This window comes from Hoplias malabaricus, chromosome 3 (assembly GCF_029633855.1).
Source record: "Hoplias malabaricus isolate fHopMal1 chromosome 3, fHopMal1.hap1, whole genome shotgun sequence".
Taxonomy (NCBI): Eukaryota; Metazoa; Chordata; class Actinopteri; order Characiformes; family Erythrinidae; genus Hoplias; species Hoplias malabaricus.
The window spans coordinates 69,115,050-69,137,465 of NC_089802.1; the positions used below are offsets into that span (position 1 = coordinate 69,115,050).

The 22,416-nt window shown below is 38.7% G+C and overlaps 2 protein-coding genes across 2 annotated transcripts in view; one reads left to right on the top strand and one right to left on the bottom strand.

The window, feature by feature from the left end:
- Positions 1 to 4,357, top strand: part of spega (striated muscle enriched protein kinase a) — a 51,343-nt gene extending 46,986 nt beyond the window's left edge. Inside the window, exons 39-41 of the mRNA XM_066663200.1 lie at positions 365 to 440; positions 638 to 787; positions 2,435 to 4,357. Of these exons, the coding sequence (XP_066519297.1) occupies positions 365 to 440; positions 638 to 787; positions 2,435 to 2,669 (461 nt within the window). The 3' untranslated portion in view covers positions 2,670 to 4,357. The remainder of the gene's footprint in view (positions 1 to 364; positions 441 to 637; positions 788 to 2,434) is intronic.
- Positions 4,358 to 4,630: 273 nt separating this feature from the next.
- The window catches only part of obsl1a (obscurin like cytoskeletal adaptor 1a), a 35,407-nt gene continuing 17,621 nt past the window's right edge, over positions 4,631 to 22,416 (bottom strand). The window contains exons 11-21 of the mRNA XM_066663199.1: positions 21,547 to 21,822; positions 20,171 to 20,446; positions 17,889 to 18,158; positions 16,489 to 16,755; positions 11,978 to 12,244; positions 10,053 to 10,165; positions 9,146 to 9,299; positions 7,853 to 8,014; positions 6,886 to 6,990; positions 6,439 to 6,705; positions 4,631 to 5,205 (exon numbers count right to left, since the gene is read on the bottom strand). Of these exons, the coding sequence (XP_066519296.1) occupies positions 4,934 to 5,205; positions 6,439 to 6,705; positions 6,886 to 6,990; positions 7,853 to 8,014; positions 9,146 to 9,299; positions 10,053 to 10,165; positions 11,978 to 12,244; positions 16,489 to 16,755; positions 17,889 to 18,158; positions 20,171 to 20,446; positions 21,547 to 21,822 (2,429 nt within the window). The 3' untranslated portion in view covers positions 4,631 to 4,933. The remainder of the gene's footprint in view (positions 5,206 to 6,438; positions 6,706 to 6,885; positions 6,991 to 7,852; positions 8,015 to 9,145; positions 9,300 to 10,052; positions 10,166 to 11,977; positions 12,245 to 16,488; positions 16,756 to 17,888; positions 18,159 to 20,170; positions 20,447 to 21,546; positions 21,823 to 22,416) is intronic.

Genomic DNA, 22,416 nt, shown 5'->3' on the forward strand with positions numbered 1-22,416 from the left:
ATGCCTCTAAATCATGCTCGGCATTAGGCAAGATGCTTCTAAGCAAGCTTTGCTGTAGAAATTATAGAAACTACACTGTGTGCACAGGTCAAAGATGGTGTCTACAGTGGGTGTGCTATAAGTAGATAAATTCACTGATCATAAGGTGGACATAAATGTTTGGATATAGAGTGTGGATGCAGAATCTCTTTAAAACAAACTAATGGCTTGTTTGGTTGTGACTGAAAGAGAAATGCTTCATACTCTTGTGGAGTTAGTGAGGAGAGCAGCGGCATGAAAAAGTTAATTAGCTGAACACTTGTATATCTTCACATTAAATACTGAAATGATCTTTTATTTGTTTCTGCTTGTCTAATAACTGAAGCTCCAGAGATGCTTAAAGGGGATGTTGTGGGACCTCCAGCAGACATATGGAGTTTAGGGGTTCTCACATACCTTATGTAAGTACGAATTCTTTAGGTTCAATAAGTACAACAAATATGGAGCCTTATTATAATGTTAATGTTGTGATTGTGTGTCTTAATGATGAGTAAAATACCTATATAGATTTCTCATTTTTTGTAATCCTAGAGCACATTTCAGACTAAAATATGTATGTGGCACTGAATCTGAGTTTATCTGAACTTTGTGTATGTAGGCTTAGTGGCAGGCTGCCATTCCAAGAGAAAGACCAGATTCAGACGGAGACCAAAATACTCACAGCAAAGTTTGACTCGACTAAGCTGTACCCAAATGTTTCCCAAAGTGCCTTGGCTTTCCTCAAGAAAATGCTTAATGGCTACCAATGGTGAGTGTTCAAACTCTGCAGAATTCTGTATAAACCTACATGTATTTTGCTGTTTCTATTTAGGTGGTAATGCAATTAAACGTGAGTAATTATATAGTGTTCACCATCAAGCATTCTAGCCATTGTAGAGTTCTTAGTTATTTTCACTGATGTTTGTTATCCAGGAATACCTTGAATTACTCTACATTTTTTTCTTATTTCATTGTTTAAATTCAGTCCAATGCTCGTTAAAATAGCTGGTTGTATACTATGAGGAGGGTTAATGAGACCCTACTATTAATGCATTTTAAGAAACCTTTATTGAAACCTTAAAAGGAAGAAAAGGAAGCAAGAGAATGAGACCCAATTTGGTCTCATCCAAAACTCCAGAGAGCGAATGACGCTTCACTTACCAATACCGCCAGTCCAAAACACACAATACAAATTCAAAATACCCACACACGGAAAACACAAAAAAAAACTTAAATAACCCCAAAAAAGTCCCCAAACTAACCAAGTGTTGGCTGCTGAAACTCCCTCTTGAGCGCCGCCATATACTTTGCGCCGCCACGATAGGTTTAACATTAACTGGCCAAGATTTGCCTACAATGTTTTATAGGCTAGAAGCACTAATAACTGTAATCCACTGTTATTTATATGTGACTTGTATTATGATACTCATTATGAAGTTTGGTTTTAAATTAGTCTACCAGATTGATTGTTATTAAGATTATTTGTAGAAATGGTGGGTGTAGCATTAGCATAGCAGCAGTAGTGCTTTGGCATTTTAATACAATAATAATAATAATAATAATAATAATAATAAAAACACTTATTATATATAAATTATGTTAATGCAAACAGGATAAAAAGTTAGCAACCATGATGAGATGATAATTGAACTAAATTACAGGGGTGTAATCTGTTGGGCTGCCCTGCCACCAGGGGGAGACAATTTCTCCACAATAATTCGGTTCAATTGGCAACACCTGTGCCTGCCTTCTGCTTAATAGAAGCTCCCCCATTAAGCTTAGCCTGGTGTTTAGTCTTGCCATATGTCTGAAATGGCTCGCTATTCACTACTCTCCATGTTATTCAATACAGTGAGTCACTCATTATACTGAACTGAATTCAGGAGGGTAGTGAATGGTTTTGGATACTAACTCATTCAGGTTTTTACTAAACAGCACACTGGGTATTTGCTATCTACTAGTGTCAGCTAGTGTACATGTATGGTTGTACACTAACTTTTGCAATGCGTTGTGGGATTGTTTGAGTGCACTGAAAATTCTGCACTAGGTTTTCGGACACTCTTACAAAATGGTGCACTATATAGTGAATAGGGAGCAGTTTTGGACACGCCATTGGTGTTGCTTCTTTAGAGTGCAGCTGCCAATCCAGTGTAGTAATAGGAAAGTCCTTTCAGTTTTCTTGGGTCTTCTACCTTCTGTCATTTAGTGATGACCAAGACCAAAAATAAAATCCAAAATTCATTAGACAATTATCATTCAGCTAATGGGCTGAGATTACATTGGACCAATTAATTGAACTTGGAGGGACAATAATGAAAGGGACATCTTTTCCCAGTGGTGTTGCCCCAGGTTTATGCAGGTCTCCAGGGGCTTATCAAGAAGAATAATCATCTGATGCAAATATAAATTTGCCTAGGTCACGACCCACCACAAAAGACTGCGTCAGCCATGCCTGGCTGCAGGATTCTTACTTGATGAAGCTGCGTCGGCAGACCTCTACCTTCACCACCACGCGACTGAAAGAGTTCCTTGGAGAGCACCAGCGTCGACGAGCGGAATCAGCCACCAAACACAAAGTTCTCCTGAGGGCCTACCAGAGTGGGCCTCAACCCCCAGCCTCACCAACTGCACCTGATATACCTGGCACCTGACAAGAACCATCGCTCCAGGTATAGCTCTCTCCTCACTAGCTGCTAAAGGTAGGAGGGGAACAAGTGAACTAGGATCACTCATTCTTTTTTTTTTTTTTTTTGAAAAGCATTACGTGTCAGTCAAATACTGTTGATATGTTCTAGTAGTAGGCAAGTAATAATGGGTTGAACTGTGGTAGTTTGAAGATCATGGCACAAATGTCATTTTAAAAATAAATATGGTATACAGAGCAATATAAGTAAAACTTAATGTATGGCCTTTGGCTAATGAATGTATTGATTATTTCTGTTTAAAATGCCCCAACAGAATATCTCATAAACTAGTATGCACTGCAGAGAGACAGGTAGCATGAACCTGTGTATGAAGCAGGATATAGCAACTCAGTTTCATATTTGCTTGTGATTTACTATTATTTTTTTTTTCAAATGGCAATCTTTTTTATTTCTACCTGACTGTTGCTAAACTATTATCTGTGAGAATGTTTGTAAATGTATCAAATAGGTTTTGAGGGGATAAATATCTATACTCTGTATATTGGTGTACATGGTGTATTTGTTTAAAAGGTTGTTAAGCTGATTTGTTCAGAGTAGTTGAGAAAAGTTAGTATTTAGTCATTGGACATCCCCCTGGAACCCAAACTTCTTGCAGAAGTGCTTGCAGATTTAGTCCTAATTTGGTCAACGTGATCCAGCAAACCAGTCACATTTGAAGTATGCTTGTAATTTTCACACCCACTTTATTCATTTTCCAACATTCATAGTCATACTTAAAATTTGACAATTCTGTTTTTGTTATTGTGCCTTTAAAAGAAAATCTGTTTATTTATTTATTTATTTATTTATTTTTTAAAGCAGCCTGAAATGTCCAAGCCTGTCCCCAGGCTAAACTGCTCTCCAGGCTAAATGTGTGGTCATGTGTCTTTACGGTTGTGACTTCACCACTACAAGGTCTCTGGAAAGGGCTATTTGCAATATTTTCCACATATGGACTGAATGGATTCGGTACATTTTGAAATGAGTGATTTTACACAGTACATCAAACCACGCCAGTGTCATTGCTGTGCTGACAATGATGCACCACCCAAATTCATACCTGCTCTGTGGGGGTCCTGACCATTTGAAGTGCAGGGTGAAATGGGGATAAGAAAGTATGTAGGGAAACAGGTGGACTACAGGTATGTGTTCCCTAATGCAGGGATCGTTAAATGTTAAACAGCATTGACTTTCTGTGGTATGTAGCCTTTTAAAATTTTAAACACAGAATTGAACTAATCCTGCTGGAAGGTAGGGATCCAGGAAAGATCCAGTGTTCACTTATACGTAGGGTATGCTGCACATAGTTCGCAGAGGGTTTGCTGGTATGTCCGTGTGGTAGATGTGGCAGTACTCCTAGATGTCATATTGCTGACTGTTACTTTGCTGCAACTGTGTACATTTATTTATTTATGTATTTATTTTTCAATGGCTGCCTCCATGTATATTACTCTTGGTTCGGCATGTATTCACTAAGCACTCTTTCAGGCAAAATAACGGTAAACCTGGATTAAAATCAGTCACATTTCAGTTGGTATTTCTGCTGGGGTTTGTATTTGTTTTGGGGTATTTTTTTTTTAAGGGAACTGTGTAATGCTGTGTAAATATGTTCACATATATTTGTATTTCTCTTTTTTGCAATGTGTAATGAATTACAAGAGTGTTCATTAAAGAAATATCTGCATTGTACTGTTTAATATATTTGTCCATCCTTATCTTAAGGCAAATCCTTTATCTGATACAAACACACCAATAGGCTTCTATTTCATTAATAAACTTAATTTCAGACGCATAGAAAACATGAAGTATTTGGAAATTTACCGCTTTAAGTGAATTCATAAAAATAAACAATTTCTCAATTTCTTTTTAAAATTGTATAACTTTTATTAACTGTTACTACAAAAAAGTTCCATACAAATTAGGGACAGAAATTTTTCTCTTCATTCCATGGATTTGTAGAAGAAAGTCCCCCTCTTACAAGACTGTACACACTTAATGACAGAGCAATACAGCGTTTAGCCTAAACGTACACTGTATTTCAATAGATTGTTTCTTCTAAAGGAAAGGGTATTCATAGCCTGCCCCTCTTTGCATCATTATCATCTTGTTATAAACATGGCTACTTGTCCTTGTTCACAGGTGAGATGAACCTTGGGCTCAAACCCTTTTCTAAACACTTTCAGGATTCATCTGTGACCTACTGTACATTGTCTCTCTGTCTCTCTCTCTCTCTACAGCACTGTGAGATTAGCGCTGCTTTTGGCTTTCCCCGTGGTGAACTTCACTATCCCGCTCATTTCTGAGCTGGTGTTTTTGAAGGTCAGAGTGTACACTGTCCCTTTATTCGCCAGATGGATGTCTGGCCCTGGTTGAAGGGTTTCTCCGTTCAGAGTCCAGACAGGGGGTTTGATGAGGGGGACAGACACTTCACACTGGAACCTTGCCGCCTCTGGAGCAGTCACCTCGTTGTCCTCTAGCTCCTTCACCAGTTTGATGGACTGAGCTGTGTGGACAATGCATATAGAAGTTAGTTAGAATTTGAAGTCCATATCGATTATAGCTGCTAAAGCTGCACAGAGTACAGTTTTTGCTCTAAAGTATATCATTATCCATATCAGTAAATGAGGAATACACTGATGTGGGATTTATGGGACCACGCTGACATTAGAAAGTTTTCATATGTCTGCCAAGGGATTGATGATATGAATAAATTAACTTCTAAAGCTATAAATTAGGATACACCTAGCAGAATTAGCATAGTTCAGAATATTTACATCTAAATGCAGTCTAAATATTCTGTATTGAGTAGAATAACCCATATATCAAATCTAAATGTCAATAGGCCACCTTTTTTAAGCAAATATCTGCTGATTCTGAAACGACTGATATTCTCGTGTCCTTAACAACTGATGCAAAATATTTAAGATTGTAATAAATCACTATATGCAAGTAATCAACAATAATGCCTCTTTGTAATAAAACATGCAATTAGTTAGTGTTCATGTAACATTCTCTATAAGCTCAGAAATGCATCTTATGGCCGGGTTATACCAGGGGACCCTACAGCCTATTTTTGTAAATCAAATACATGTCCAGACATGACATTCTAAAGGCTGAAGGCTTGACTCTTATCAATATTACAAAATAGTATGAAAAATTGTGTCTTTACTGCTTTCTCTAAAGATGCAGCCTAGACATCTTCATTAAACACCTTACAATAGATGCTTTGATTAGACAACTGTCATTCATCCATTTCCTCAGTTAATACTGTTTCTATGGCATGTACGAAAATTTTATGGTGCAGCAAAATGTAATGGATGCCAGAATATAACTGCTTCACGAATTAACTTGGAATGGAAGATTCCACTAAGAAACTCTCTTTTGTTTAACTGAGGTTTTAAATAATAAACACACAGTGTCAAAAAAATCATATAGAGAACTGCTTTCAAAATTGAATTGCTGCTTTTATTAACGATAACATTCAAGACTCAGATTTCTGCCTATTTCATTATAAAAAGTGAATGAAGGTGTAAACTGATGTCCCATTGGCTGAAGGCGCTGTGGCTAAATAGAAGTGGATTTAAGGCGAGAGGTCATTATGGCCCATTTCAACTTCTGATTACAATACTTTCCCCTCTTCTAGCCCCAAGTTTTTTAGTGAAGCTTTTATAATAATAAACAACCCTTTGGCTGAGGGCAACAAACTGATTTAGTGGTTTAGATTTTTCTCCCTCACCTTCCACCATCAGTTTGGCTGTGGCCATGTGCTCTCCCACCACGATGCTGTATGTACCCTCGTCCTCCACTTCCACCTGGTGAATGATCAGTTTGTGGTAGCAGCCCTCACTAGTAATCTCCATGCGCTCAGAGGACTCCAGCTCCTCATCACCTTTAAACCATCTGACCTCACAGTGAGGGGCTGAAATCGTGCACTCCAGGATCACGCGATGCTTCTCCAGCGCTGTGCGGTCCCTCAGTGGACGCACAATACTCACTGGAAGCTCTGACCAAAAAAGGAAGAGTGTTTGTGTTGTGTTGTATACTATTATCATATGTGCCATAGGGCACATAACTGAAGCTAAATGTTTAAAAAGAACATTTTCACTGATCATGAGCACTGAACAGCACCCCTTGTGGAGCACTGGTTAAATGTGAGTAAGTTGAAATAGTTTCATATCAATACCTTCAACCTCAAGGTAGGCAACTGATTCAACCTGTTTAGACACAAACTTGATTTCTCCAGCATCTTCCATTGTGACGTTGCATATTAGGAGGAAGTGCTTTGTTCCTGTTACGAAAAAGGAAAATACATTATTCATTAGTTCATTCATTATCTGTAAGCGCTTATCCAGTTCAGGGTCGCGGTGGGTCCAGAGCCTACCTGGAAAAATTGGGCACAAGGCAGGAATACACCCTGGAGGGGGCGCCAGTCCTTCACAGGGCAACACAGACACACACACATTCACTCACACACTCACACATATGGGCACTTTTGAGTCGCCAATCCACCTGCAATGTGTGTTTTTGGACTGTGGGAGGAAACCGGAGCACCTGGAGGACACCCACGCAGACACTGGGAGAACACACGAACCCACAACCTCCAGGCCTCTGGAGCTGTGTGACTGCGACACTACCTGCTGCATCCACCGTGCAGCCCAAAATGCATTATAACAACCTTTAAATAAAACCTTGCCGTCTTTTACATTGTGCTACTAACTCATGACAAATATACATACACAGGTAAGAGTAGCCGAAACACATTTTTGAAAATTCATTGTAAACTATTCATAAATCAGTGGTTCCCAAAGTGAGGTGTGCGCCCCCATCACCTTTAATAATTACACTGTAAAAGTGATGGCACATAATTTTGTAAAAAAAAAGGGGGGTACAACAGAAAATGTTTGGCAACCACTGTCCTAAATTGATTCTTTTACTCAATTGTATGCTTGAAAATCCTAAAGGAATTACAAATCCATGAGCCTTTCCTGACAACTGACGTAAATCTACATAAAAACCTACAAGGGCTTACTCCAGTCAGCGTCATTTAACTTAAAACCCGCTTTAGTCAGTTTCCTCTGACATTTATTTTACTGAAATGTATTTACCAGTTTGTACTTGACTAGAAATGAGTTAATGAGAGAAATGCTGACCTTCTCTGCGAGTTTTGATGGTGCTGCTGGGCCGGATTTTGTGGTCGTTCTTGTACCAGTCTCCAGGCATGTCCTCCATAGACACTTCACACATAAATACAGCGTTCTGATTCTCCTTGATGTACAAATCCTCCAGCTCAGTGACTAACTCCAACTCCCGCTCTAAAAAAAACAAAGCACACAGATCAGTTACTGTGCACGTACTGAAAAGTAGGATCTGGTGTGTAAAATGTTTGTGAACGCCTGCTCATCTAACACTTCTTCTCAAAGGAAAAGCATTAATAAGGTGTTTGTAGCAAAAGTCCTGCAGCAAAAGCTTGTTTGATGGTGCTTAGCCCCAAGTATATTACTGAGGACAGATAATGATGAACCAGAGACTACAGTTCCACTATAACACTGCACAGCGTTGTAGGACTTATAACTCTAGCTGATGCCTGGCATTGGACACGGGGACATATATGGATTTTAGGGCTTCCCATTTCATTTGATGCTTCTCCATACAGACTATATACTGATCAGCCATAATTCTCTAGGCTCCACTGCCTACATTTACAGACTGTAGTCCATCTGTTGCTTTGCATACGTTGCTGACCCCCATGTTTTCAAGGTCAGGATCTCTAAAAGAACCCCACAGAGCAGATATGATTTCGGTGCTGGGTCATTTTCAGCACTGGTGGTGGTGTTTGTGTATGTTGCGCTGAGTACGAGTGGATCAGACACAGCAATGCTACTAGAGTTTTGAACAGAGTCCACTCAGTGTCCATTCTGTTACACACCTACCTTGTTAGTCCACCATGTAGTGCAAAGTTAGCAACAATGACTCATCTGTTGGTGCACAGTTTGTGTTGGTCGTCCTCTAGTCCTTCACTGGTCAATGGACACTGCACACAGGACACTGTTGGCTGGACATTACGGGTTGCTGGTCTATTCTCAGTCCAGCACTGACATAGAGGCTTTTAAAAACTCTAGATACAGTATGAAGAGCAACAGATGGACAACAAAGGCGTGGTCATAATGTTATGGCAGATTGGGGTATAACCTGCCCAGCTTACTAAAGTTGCCTGCATATTATTCTGTAGGGTCCCAGAAATGATTCAAGGGATGTCTTTCCTTAGAACAGCATGTTATAATGAAACAGGTTCATTGCTTTATACCACCGGAAATATCAATTCTGCAAAAGAGCCCCTCTTCTAATGCGCACAGTTGAACGTCTCCAAAATGGATGAGCCTTAAAGTAGTTGAATTCACTACTTGTGAGGCTTAGGACATGACATGTTATTGTGATGGTCATACCATAGATTTCGAGTTTGCAGAAGGTGCTGAGGTCACCAATTTCGCAGGTGTACAGGCCAGAGTCACTGACTGTGGTCTGAGTGATCTGCAAACAGCGTTTACGACCCATAGAGTAGATCCTCAAGCCTTTATCTGACTTCAGCTCCAATCCATTCTGTTATTAAAAATGAACACATACAGCAGACATCAGAGAAATTACACGTATGACATATACAGCTTTACGACGCACAGAGGGAACAAGGCTTACAAGATATATTGCTCTTTTTTTGCTGAGCCTGACCATTTCACACTGGTGTTTGTAATAGGAACGTATATATCTTAATGTGAACAAACCTGTTTCATAAAGAGCAGTGGGATCCCGAGTGGCGCTCCTGTCATCGTGAGATAGCTACCAAATCTAGTGCTAATGCCTCATGCATCCGACTCCAGAAGTTTTAAAAGAACAATGAAACATTTTAAATGTTTTAAAAAAGGACTTTGTCTGAGTGAGCAGGATAACCGTCCTTCTTTCACCAACCCCCTGTAGCTGGCATTACAGATCTTGACGGTTTCTTTCCAAGCACACTGAACTATTCAGTGGCACAGTGTTGGCAGCAGTTAAAAAAGAAACAATATTTTGCTTCATACCCCAGAGGAAACATACTCTTGCCCTCATGCACCCAGGTTAGTGGCACAGTGTACGACCGTGGAGTCCAACTAATGGGTGGAGCTTATCATGACTAAAATTGGGATCGTTTTGGTTTTTATTGTGTTATGAAAACAAAATATGGTGGAGAAATGTACATGGATTTGATATGTACATTCTCATTACTGATTTATGTCAGATCTGTGTAAAATTACGGTCAAAATAATAATCATATTATTTCACTCCAGCCTGCATATGAACAGAGCTTAAGAGAGACAATACCTTCATCCATTTCACTTCTACATTCTGTCTGGACAGCTCACATTCCAGAGTGACTGGTGAGCCCTCCTCCAACCTCATATCACATAGCTTCTTTAAAATAGCAACTGGAGTCTCTGCAAAAAATAAATAAATAAATACAATTATCTCCCTTTTTTTTGACTGAAGTTAGTTCTTTGGGGAATACATGTTTTTAATTTGACGTTTGGAATATTTGGAATATTGCCTTGTCATTGACCCATATACTGACTATTTTTTTATGTCAGTCATCATATATGACAGTAACACAACACAGACAGTTTAATTGAGCTGAAGACAGAACATGAAAATCTGAATTCCATAAAGGTTTTCCATTCAATATCAGTTCAGTTGTGATATCACAAATCTGTGTGGAGCACAAGGAGTATTCCACATTAAATATCTGTGATAAGTAGTCAGGCTATTGTTACACTGTGGTGCTAATGACTCATCTGAGCTCTTCTGGATGATTTAACCACGAGCTGACGTCTCAGCTCCTTTAATGGTGAAGCCCTGTGTTTAAAGTATGTGTGACTCATGAAGAGATTTAGGAGCCAGAGCCCCAGAGAGATATGTGATGCTTTTACTGATAATGGTATGAATACTACTGGTGCTTACGTTTTCACATATTTAATGTTCCACTACAGCTCAAAGGTTAAGATTAAATTTTTCAGATTTATTTATTTATTTAATTAGAATTTTTATTTCATTTATTTTCCAGGCGATATTTCTGAGAAGATTAGATATATGTCCACTTCTACGTCCATTTACACATATAGATATGGAAAAATATAGATGAAGTTTTTACTGGAGGCTAAATATCGTCGATGTCCAATTAAAGGCATTTATCTCCCAAAATAGAAACTTTACATGAGAGGGGAAAATTCTTCTCTAAAAAGTAGTATTCCAAGTGATTTTGGAGCATGTCTATTAGTCCATTCATCATGAAATGTTCACAGAGTGTGAAGGACACTGCTCAAATAATGTAGACTAAAATCCAAAAAAGGAAAGCTGTAGATAGATGTTTTTATTTGGACAGCAAAAATATGTATATATTGTTTAAAGGAGCACTAGGTAATTTTTTGTATTTTTGCTCCTGAGGTCCCCCTATAACTGCACGGTGTATTTCATTTTTACATCACCATCCTTAAATCAAAGGGGAGAGTTAGGGAGTGGTTTCCTACCTTCTTCCAAAAGTTACATATGTCAATTTTCTACTGCATGGGTCCGGCTCTACACGACTCGACTCGACACAGCTCGGCACGCTTAAAGCTTGTAGCTTTTCCAGTGGCAGGGCTCACCCGTCAAATGGAGTGAATGACGTCAAAAAACCCTGTCTCTAACAGGAATCACTGGCTTTGAAAACCACAACAACAGTGGCTGTAAAATTAGGCGCTGTTTACTCATCGTATATTCCCGTGTTGTTTTTATTCTTGGACTGAACATGACTCCACGCCCCAGTTCTCACAGATCAGTTTTACTTGTCGCACATTTGGCTTTCACTGAAAATTTCGTCAGCCATCAGCCCAATGAGCATATAAACCTCTTCAAAACACCTTGAGGTAAAGTTATGAGCTGCAGTTGTGAGTCCGATAAAAATAAATGTGGAAGCTGCTGTAACTTTAGAGACTTTACAAGCAGCGGTTTGTGCTGGATTTGAATGAGGGACGGAGCTGGGACTGAAAACCTATCCAGTTCCAGGCACCGAGTACCAGATTTGGCCAATGAAAAAGTAATAGAGACGTGCCGAGTCAAGTGAAGTCATGTAGGTTCCATGCAGTGGAAAAGCGCAAATAGTGCAATGCCAGCAGCTCTATTCTCCTTATTTAAGGTCAGTGAAGCATCATATTGATTCTGAGGGTGTAATTCTAATGTAAAAATATTACATAGCATTCCTTTAAGGTGCTCACCTTTGACCAGTAGCCGTGCAGAAGTCCGGAGTCCCTCAGCAGAGAATGTGATGGTGCCTGTGTCCTCCAAGGTGAGGTTGGTGAGGGTCAGGCCATGCACGCAGCCGTTAGCACTGACCCGGAAAGTGTTGTTGGGCTTGACCCTCAGTCCGTCCTTCTGCCACACACCTTCCACATCCGCATGGGACAGCTCCACCTCGAACGAGGCCGTTTCTCTCTCAAACGTCTCAGTGTCCACTAGGCCCTTGCGAATGGTTATCATCCTAGCTGAAAAGGTCAATAGGATCTGTTCAGTCCTCTAATTAATAGTTGATTGTGCCTTTTACTCAGAGGTAATTTACATTTTTGTAAAGGACCAAAGAACAAAAGTGCTCACTGAGTTCCCTTCCCCACTGAATAGCATTGTGTTTACAAAGCTAATCATAAAGCTTAAACACATGGGCTTAAAAGTACAATATGTTCGCTTGTTTGGTATTTCACTGACAGACACTAGTAAGTAAGTAACTTCAATGTTATTGCAAGTTCAGTAGCCATTTCACGAATATCATGAGTAGGCTTGTTCAGTTTGCAATATCAGGTGGAATGACCACAGGAAAACTGTGTGTAGTAGGACTGTGCAATTAACTGAAAATGAATAAAAATGTAATAAAACAAAACGTTTAATTATGTACATACTTTTTTGTTAATTATGTTAATGTCACCCATATTGTCATGTACTGTCCCCTTAAAACAACACTACCGCACATGTAGGCACACGACTTTGCCGTGCCACATGAAAACAAAATGGAGGAGAACCTAAACACAGAGGTCAACCGAACAACTTATACCAAATGTTGTGTCTGTAGTGACCTGTTTTGACTTTATTGAATACAACAATGAACTTTCATTCATTTTCATTCATTCATTATCTATATTCATATCAGGGTCGCGGTGGGTCCAGAGCCTACCTGGAATCATTGGGCACAAGGCGGGAATACACCCTGGAGGGGGCGCCAGTCCTTCACAGGGCAACACAGACACACTCACACCTACGGACACTTTTGAGTTGCCAATCCACCTACCAACGTGTGTTTTTGGACTGTGGGAGGAAACCGGAGCACCCGGAGGAAACGGAGAACACGGGGAGAACACACCAACTCCTCACAGACAGTCACCCGGAGCAGGAATCGAACCCACAACCTCCAGGTCCCTGGAGCTGTGTGACTGCGACACTACCTGCTGTGCCGCCCCAACAATGAAAATAAAGAAGTCAAATGAAAACACTGACAAAAAAAAAAAAAAAACAGTTTCACCAACCCAAGTTAATCCTACCAGTCTGTTTCAGCACTTGAAACACAATTATATCATTTAATACAAATAGTGAATGGCTAAGACTAAAGACTAAGCTCCCAGGGACATATCCCAGTTTTAGTACTTGCACATATTTATAGTACAAGACCTGTGAACTATGTGAACTATGAGGGCGAAAAACAAAAACTAAATAATCATTCATTAATCATAATCAAGGTAAAACATTCAGTTAACTGTGATACTGATTTGTGTTCATATTGCACAGCACCAGGAAGTACAAATGCATCAACGTCATCAAACATCACTTGCACAAAACTTATTCTGAGCACTAATCTGAATATTACCCACCTGCTTTAAACTCTATTCCCACACTAATATGCAGCATGACTCATGTCTGCTGATGATACTGCCTTCTCACCGATAACGATGAAACAGCATCCAGAGATGATGCGAATCTCCTCTCAGCATGCAGCACAAACAAAACCTGTCACTCAGATAAGCTGAGCAGTTTTCATGATTCTAATTGCTTTTCCTTACTTATTCGTGACCTTAGCCTTGTAGACTCAGAGCAAAATTAAGATAAAAAATGAAGGGAGTAAACTGACAGGTCCTGACCGACTGAATATAGTTAGGAGTGGTGAGGAGAAACTAGAATGGTAACCTCATTATCACTGACACAAAGGCACTACAGCAGAGGTAAAAGCTCTCCCCTGCCATATATACTGAACATCTGCAATCAGCCAGAGAAGCCAGGTCATAGCCCAGTTTGAACCATTACAATTCTAATACCACACAGTAGGACATACACGTCTAAAAATATGACATATTAACAGTGATATTAAAGGAACACTAGTATTTTTACTGATTAAAACGTGCATATTAATCCAAATCCTCCAAACTCAAATATTCACTCTCTAGCTTGGAACTCTCCCAAACACCCGGCGCCACTAAGATTTATGTTTATCATATGCTTCCTCAGACACGTGAAGTAATTGCTTTCCTTTAATCACAGTGTAGCTGAACACACTTGGACACAATGCTAAGTACCCTGTTTTGTTACATTAGTAAACAAATGCCTACATTAACTAGCACTTGGCTGAGTGATGTGACAGGGGGAGGGCCATCAAAAACACCTAGAAAGACTAATACTAGTTCTGTTTTCTTGGACTCCTGGATGACTATGGCATTACTAGGGCCTGACAATAATCTCCTGAAAATTCCTGTAAAAATCTCTCATAAACAGCTTCCAGATTTGACATCTGCCAATATTTCCCCAGCATTGATACTGGGAATTGGATCAATTCTACCTTTAATATCAGTACAGCAGCACATCCATAAAATGTGTTGTGTGCATCCAAAAGCAGTGAGCTGATCCCTACATTTTCTGAAATGACATACCTATATTTCATCAGTCTCCCCTCACACAAACAGACTTTATCCAGCCAGCAGGCTGAGTTTATTTTTGTATGTGATAGCACTGCTCCAAATGCCAGTAGCCGAGGTCATACAGCAGGGGAATATTGTGAGAATGCTTTCAGGGGTTGATAAAAATTTTTAAGTTAGCACTGAGTCCAAAGGGCTTTTTATGGGGCTATTTTGCCTGGTAAAATCAGCTTGTGAATGCAAATTCAAATTCAGTATAGAGGTTTTCTTGGTAAACAAAATGTTATAAAGTAAAAGCTACATAAATCTTGTTATATAATCTTCATCATTCAAATGGTCAAATATGGACAATATTTAACATATTCCTAAAATAATATGGATTGTCCACCTCAACATTCATGATATTGATGATTCTATATTTGTAGGCACCCATTAAAATTAGTGAATTTAGTTATGTTACAGTGCACTTATTGTGGACACCGGAGTGTTTTTGAACACTCACTGTATGCAGAATATCTGCCAAAATAAGCAGGAACTGAAATGGGATGCTCTGGATCAGAAGGTCTGGGGATTAAGCTCACCATTCTCAATGCTATGCATCAGGTAGAGGAATATAAAGCCCCTTTGGACTCTGTAACTTTAGAACACAATGTTCTGGAGTAATGGGGCACGGACCAGCCCTTTTGGGATGAGTTGAAATTTAGTGATCAAGAACTTATCATCCAACATTAGTAATCATTAATGATCTGTTTGCTAAATGCAATCAAATCATCAAAGAAATATTCCATCACCCAGTGTAAAGCACAAAGAACAGTAGAGGCTGTTACTGCAGCAAAGTGGATAAACTATTTATTAATATCATTTATTTCAGAAGAAATGTTGTATGAGCAGGAGTCCAAATACTTCTGGTAATAATTCTCTTAATGTTTTTGTTCTCTGTTTGGAAAGCTGATAACTTAGTCACACTGCAAAACACCACAGCTATTTATAAGCATAGTGCAAAACAGGAATTGATACCATATCCACCATCAAAATTAGAGCATAAGTAGGCAGATGCTGTTGGGATACAATGAATCATCATCATACCATGTTCTTCCAGTCATTATCCTTTAGATATCTAGAGTTAAGTCCTACTGGCAGTGTAAAACTGTATTTAAATGTATACTGATTACTGCAATAATTGTATAAATAATTGTATAACAATTACATTTACATTCAAAACATACTCTATCTTCTGCTTATTTTTTTATTGTTATTTTTGTTTCTTTTTATGTTTATTATCAAGGAAATGGCAAAGCTATGAGAACACTGGCTATTGCAAACACTGTTTGTCAAAGCATAAGCCCTATCATCATTACGTTTTCAATCCTATGTGATGCCTCAACCGATCTAAACAGTAAGCCCAAGAAAACACAAATTAACTTGATTTTTGGGTGGGGATTGCTCTTATCTCCATCTCTCAATGCTAGTCAGCACAGGTATCTGCCATCTGATGTGACAGATCCTGATAGTTTACATTCTCCTCAAACATGTTAAACTGTTCAGTGGCGTTACCATAGCAGCAATTCAAAAAGAAGCAGTGGGTTTCCCTCATGTCTCAGAGGAAGCTTGTGTTCTTCCCTTCCCTCATAAGGCTGGTTGCTGCAGTGTACAACTGAGGGACACTTTGACAGGGAGGAACTTGTAGAGTAATAATTAGGTACAAAATTCAGCATAAACTTTTAATAAAATAATACAATACCTTCACAGGATGATACCTGAGATGTCTAAGTGTTAAAGTGATGGCCAATGTTTGTGAGGCTGAAAAAGTGCAGGTTAATACTGAGATGAATACTTACGTTCAACATTGAGTTTGATCTGTGTCCTGTCATGGAGGGTCTCACAGCGGTACGTCCCACGGTCAGACAGGCTGAGGTTACTGATTTTGAGGCTCCTTTTGCGGCCATCCTGTGTTAGGGTGTGACGTGGCCCAGGTTGGATAACCACTCCCTGCCGCATCCACTGCACCTCCCCAGACTCCAGACTGACCTCTGTCTCCAGAGTGGCCTCTCCAAATTCTTCAGCCATCACTGCATCCATCTTCTTAGTGAAGAGCACCTGAGCCTCTGCAAAACAAACCAGTGGTTTCACCTAGATCAATCTATAATTTTATTTATAGATAATATTCTCCAAAATTAACCCCGCAACATGGTGAAGACCAATATGAGTATATAAAACCATACTTCAAGTACTTTTTTTATCATATCTTCATATCATTCATTTCATTTTTTTCTGTTGAGAATTTTCTGTAGTTTCTGGGGAGTCAAGCATTTTTGCACGTTAGCTACATTTTGCCTCCCTACTTCCACTGCCACCTCCTAAAAAGCACTTCATTTTAAAGCAAATGGACGTGCAAACTGTTAACATGCAGATTTGAATCTGAATCAAGCAGATTTGAAGAGTCAAGTTCATCTGAAAAAACGGCATCACTTTTGCGACCCCCCCCAACCCCAGGATTATGTCAGGAGCCCCAGGTTAAGAAAAAAAAACCTGCATTAGACAGCTCAGTAACTGCCAATTCTGTAACTCTGCCAAACTGAAAGGGTTATCTTAGAGAGGTTAAAGACCTCAGAGAGGAAATGCGTATTAACACTTTACAGTGTGATTTGTGACCTTTTTAAAATAGCCCTGTGTATTATGCACATAAAAATAATATTGTGTAAACTTTAAAGTTTCAAAAATTACTTTGATTCCTTAAGAAAGTATTCAGCACATAATGCAATTTCAAATTTCACATTTGGCAATTTGTTTTCTTTGGTTGTTCTGGTAAAAAAAAAAATAATAATATATTGAAGTGCTACTATTTGCAAAATAGCCTGTTTTTCTTCACAAAATATTTGACTAATATTGGATAATTAAATGTGATGCATATTTGTCACTGAAACATGGAACCTTTTTGGAAGAATAGAACATATTGATTTAAACTGAAGAAAAAAATTAGCAAAACAAACAGAATGACTGCACACTTCTACAGATTCACCAAGATGACTGTATATTGATATTTAATAGGAGAGTACGGTGACAGTAATTTGATGCTGGCCATATGTAACTGAACCAGTGTAAACACATCAGTGTCCTTCAGAAATACAGCCATCACAAATTTTATTTATTGTATATAATTAAGTAACTCTACTTCAATAAATCAGGTTTAGTGCGTTTAAGAAATCCTTCTTCTATAAATTGTGCAGTGTCCACTCACCCTGGACCCTGAAACTAGCTTTGGAAATCACTCCTTCAGCTTCTGCTGTGATTCTGGAGGAGTCCAGCAGTTGGACATTACGAATGACCAGCGTGTGGCACAGGCCGTTCTGCTCAATGATGAAGCGCTCGCTGGGCTTGATGATCTCTCCATCCATGAACCACAGCATCTGAACATCATCAGGAGATACAACACACTTGAATGTGGCCTCTTCTCCCTCCATCACTGTGGTGTTGTGGAGCTCAGTGAGGAACTCCACCACACGGGGCACTGCAGGAAAAAGGTTCAAGATAAAGGTGTCAGTAAAATCTGCTTCATTCTTGCTTAAAGACCAAACAGAACAGAAGAAAATGGCTCAGATATTATTTCATTATTTTTTTAATTTCTGTCCAAGTTCCTGAACAATATTCAAATATTTGTTTTTAAAAATAATTTGAATAACAAAAATATTTATGTCTTAATTTCATACATTTTATTTTTTAAGCAAAAATAATAACACTTCCTATTTCATTTTTACTTTTTATTCAGAGCAGGCAAATCACAGGGGTCTAGGTGGAGATTTATCCATTTATATTTAAAAATCTCCACCAAATATGTGTTAACCAATCAAATTCATCCCTTCCTGTTGCAAATTCATCCCTGCCTGTTATTTGCTTCATTAGCCTCACAAACACATAGTTAGAACTCACTCTCCACCCTGAGCTTGGCAGTGGTGCGGTCATCTCTGGACTCGCAGGCATACTCTCCTGCATCCTCCTTGGCGATGCGGTGGACAGTGAGGCTTCTCTCCAGACCATCAGCTCGGATGGAGAACCGTCGGCTGGGGATGATTTCTACACCGTCCTTCAGCCACTGGACATCAGCTTTGGGTTTACACACTTCACAGCGCAGAGTAATCATGCCATCCTTATGGGCCGTGGTGTCAAACAGCGGCTTTACAAACTTAATACGCATTTCTGCACATAATACACATGCAAATAAAGACATGGGTAAAAGATATATAGAAAGTATAATGATTGAGTTAATCTACTATCAAAAAATATATTACCCTTACACTCTATAACCAAAAATTCATAGACATAGCTATTATGACTATTATTTTGTGATGGCTTTATCTCTTTTTATCTATATTTAGGTGTGTAATATTTTTCTTGTAGAAGAATTCTTATGTGAATTTTTTATAAATAAACACATATCACATAATGTATGTATCTAGGAGTTTATTTAAAATGAAGTGTTTGATGATTCACGTGGAGCCTGCAAAATGCTATAGTGTTATATAGTGGGTCTAGAGCCTTGCCTAAAGAGTAGAGGCAAGCAAAGGGAGACAAAGTCCTTGCAACAGCTTTTATTTCAAAAGCAACATTAAATTAGCTAGCCGGAGTCCACTAACATATGGACGTGTTGTGTATTTCCTGTGTGCTTGTCATATAAAAACTAGGCTGTGTAATAAATGTAACTAAAACTCCCAACCTTTAACCAGCAGGTTGAAGTGCAGCTCATCCGTGTTGGCATCACATATGTACTCTCCACTGTCTGACCTCTTCAGGGGGTCAATAGTGAGAGTGCGGGTCAGGCCCTGGCTATTTGCATGGAAGCGTTCTCCAGTGACTGGTGTCCAGTCCTTGAGCCAGCGCACCTGTGCATTACGCCTAGACACCATGGCAGTCAGAGTAATGCTCTCTGCTTCATAACCCGTAACCATGATCATCTCTTCTTTGTCCAGGAACTCTACAGGTGGCTCTGGATGAGACAGAAGATCCAAAAAGTGCAGTTGTGTGTAATTCTGCGAAATGCCACATATGCAGTCCTCACTGCTATATTTATACTACTGGTAGTTTTATTGAGATTTATTTATATTCACCACATTCTGTTCTCAATCAACTGCTTAAAAACTATCAGGCATTATAGTAGAGAGATTCTAAAATGTGATTTGAGGTCATCACCGGACACCATTTCCAACATCAATGTGATTTGATGTTTAATACATTTATGTTTTTGTTTTTTATAGAAAAGCAACTACATACTATTAAGTGAGCAGCAGATGGAAAACAGAAACTACTTGGTGCGAACCAGGTGCAATAGAGCAAGTGCCACATATTATTTATTTATAACAAAATACTGTTTGAAAAGCACCTGCCTGCTATTATTACGAGAGCACCAGATACTATAAATACTATAAACCGCATTTCCAGAAATGTTAGGACTTTACAACCCCATTCCATGACATGATTTACATCTAAAAATTATATGAGGATATTATTGTGATGAGTTATTAATACCTTGGACTTTAATTACAGTCATCATTTTGTCATCAACAGCATCACACACATATTTTCCAGAGTCAGAGGGCTGGATGTCAGATATGATGATTTTATGCAGTGTGCCGTAACTCTCAATATACGTGCGTGAGTCAGGAAGCAAAGGTTTCTCATTAAACAGCCATTGAACAGGTGCATTCGCTCTCGACACCTCACATGCCAGGATGAGGTCATCACCGGACACCATTTCCTGGACATCAGGCTGACCAGAGTTTCCCAGAATTTTGACAGGAGGCTCTGAACAGAAGGACAGAAATACACTAACAATTCTCATCCACACAAATAGCAACTGTACAAACACATATAAACATATAGACCAAATCCTTATGGAAAGCTACGAGTTACAGAACTACTGGACTATAATACATTCTAGACTGTTTGATTGTCCATCATTTTAAATAATACAGGCCTACTGCTCAAAACTGCTTAAAGAAGCTGGATTTACTAATTAAAGAGTGACTCCACACTAACATTGTGACCATGGCACTTAAAAGAAACTGTTCAGTACCAATGGCCATGTACTGGTAGCTATAATATTCATCTTCCAGGTAGTTTAAGTACCCTATTACATGTTCAAAGTGATTCGGTTATTGGAAAATAATGGATGCATATCATGCTTTTTATATTTATGGTATCTATCTTTTTCTCAAATTTGGCTAGTTCCTGTTCAGGCAGGAACAGGGACTTTTAAGTTGAAGGTAGTTGTAAGAATGGGGTGGAGAAAAAAAAAAAGAAGACTGTTAGAGTTAATGGTGGTAGGACGTATAGATGTAAAAGAAACGACTTGCTGAATTTTTCCCCCCAATTTTTCTTTGCTGTTCTTTTCATGTTTACATCTGGACTTAAACCAAAAATCTGGGTGAGATCAATTTTTTTGTCCTTTTTTTGTGTGTTTTTTGTGGATTGTTTGTGATTTTTATTACTTTATTTTTGGATATTCAGTTTTTCATTTTGGATGTGAGGTCAGCTCTTCGAAGATTGACCTCAAAAAGGACTAAATGTTAAACTTATTTACCACCATTTTTATATATGCATAATACATGTATTTGTGTGTGTGTGTGTGTGTGTGTGTGTGTGTGTATGTGTGTGTGTGTATATATATGTATATGTATATATATAGTTTATGAATCCTTATTTGCTAGATTGTTTGTATGTATGAATCAGAGGCACGCAGCTTGCTGTTCTGCTTATATTCTTTGAAGTGTTGTATTCATGATTAGATTAGTTGCACCTATTTAGCAGTGTCCGAACTCATAGTAAAAACTATTTAAGTTAGTTACAACATAGATGTAAATGTTCATTTTATAAATAGTGTTTAAATCTGCAGAGATTTCTACCTTGCACAGTGACATGAAATGAAATACTGTCATCTTTGGCATCAAGGAAATATTCCCCAGAGTCCTCCAGCTCAGCACAGAGAATGACCAGAGATCTAAAAGCTCCCTCCTGTTCAAAGCAGAATCGCTCATTTTCCTCAATACGCTCTCCATCTTTGTACCACTTGACCTCCCCATTTGGTCTGGATAGCTCACATTCCAACACAATGTCATCCGAAAGAGATGTCTTGTAATCTGTCTTGATCTCATCTTTCTTTAAGATTTTCAGGGGTGATTCTAAACAGAAAGGGGTAAAACAAGACAATACCATAAAGATCCTAAACAGTAAATGAGGTTTAGTTTTAACTTTGCTAAAGAGATAAACATGTAAATAATGTACATTTTTGAGTTTCACTCCACCACCTACAGGTTCTTTGAGAGCAGAAGTGTGTTTACATTAATGACAGATGTAAGCCACTTACAAGAATATAAACCATCAAGGAAGGAAAGTCTATTCTTGCCAGGTTGAACAAGTTTAAACTCTATAGAGTTGGACTGCACAGCATTTTGAATGGTGATTTTCCATTGAAAGGATGATATAGTCCAGGATATATTTGGGAATCCACCCATATATGTTTATAAACTAGATATAAGGACAAGTTTATACACTATATACTCCATAAGCTTTGAAAGGAGAACATGCAGATACACTTGTTTTTTCAAGCAGAAGTATAGGCAGGATATCGTTACTGTCCAAAGAAAAGCATATCTAAATATAACTTTATAGAAAAGGAAAAAAACCTTCTGAAGTTTCAATGGAAACTGATGTAATGTAAAGTAATTTTGGAGAATTTGCTTTGTTTTGTTTTGGACAAAATTCTGCCAGGTTTA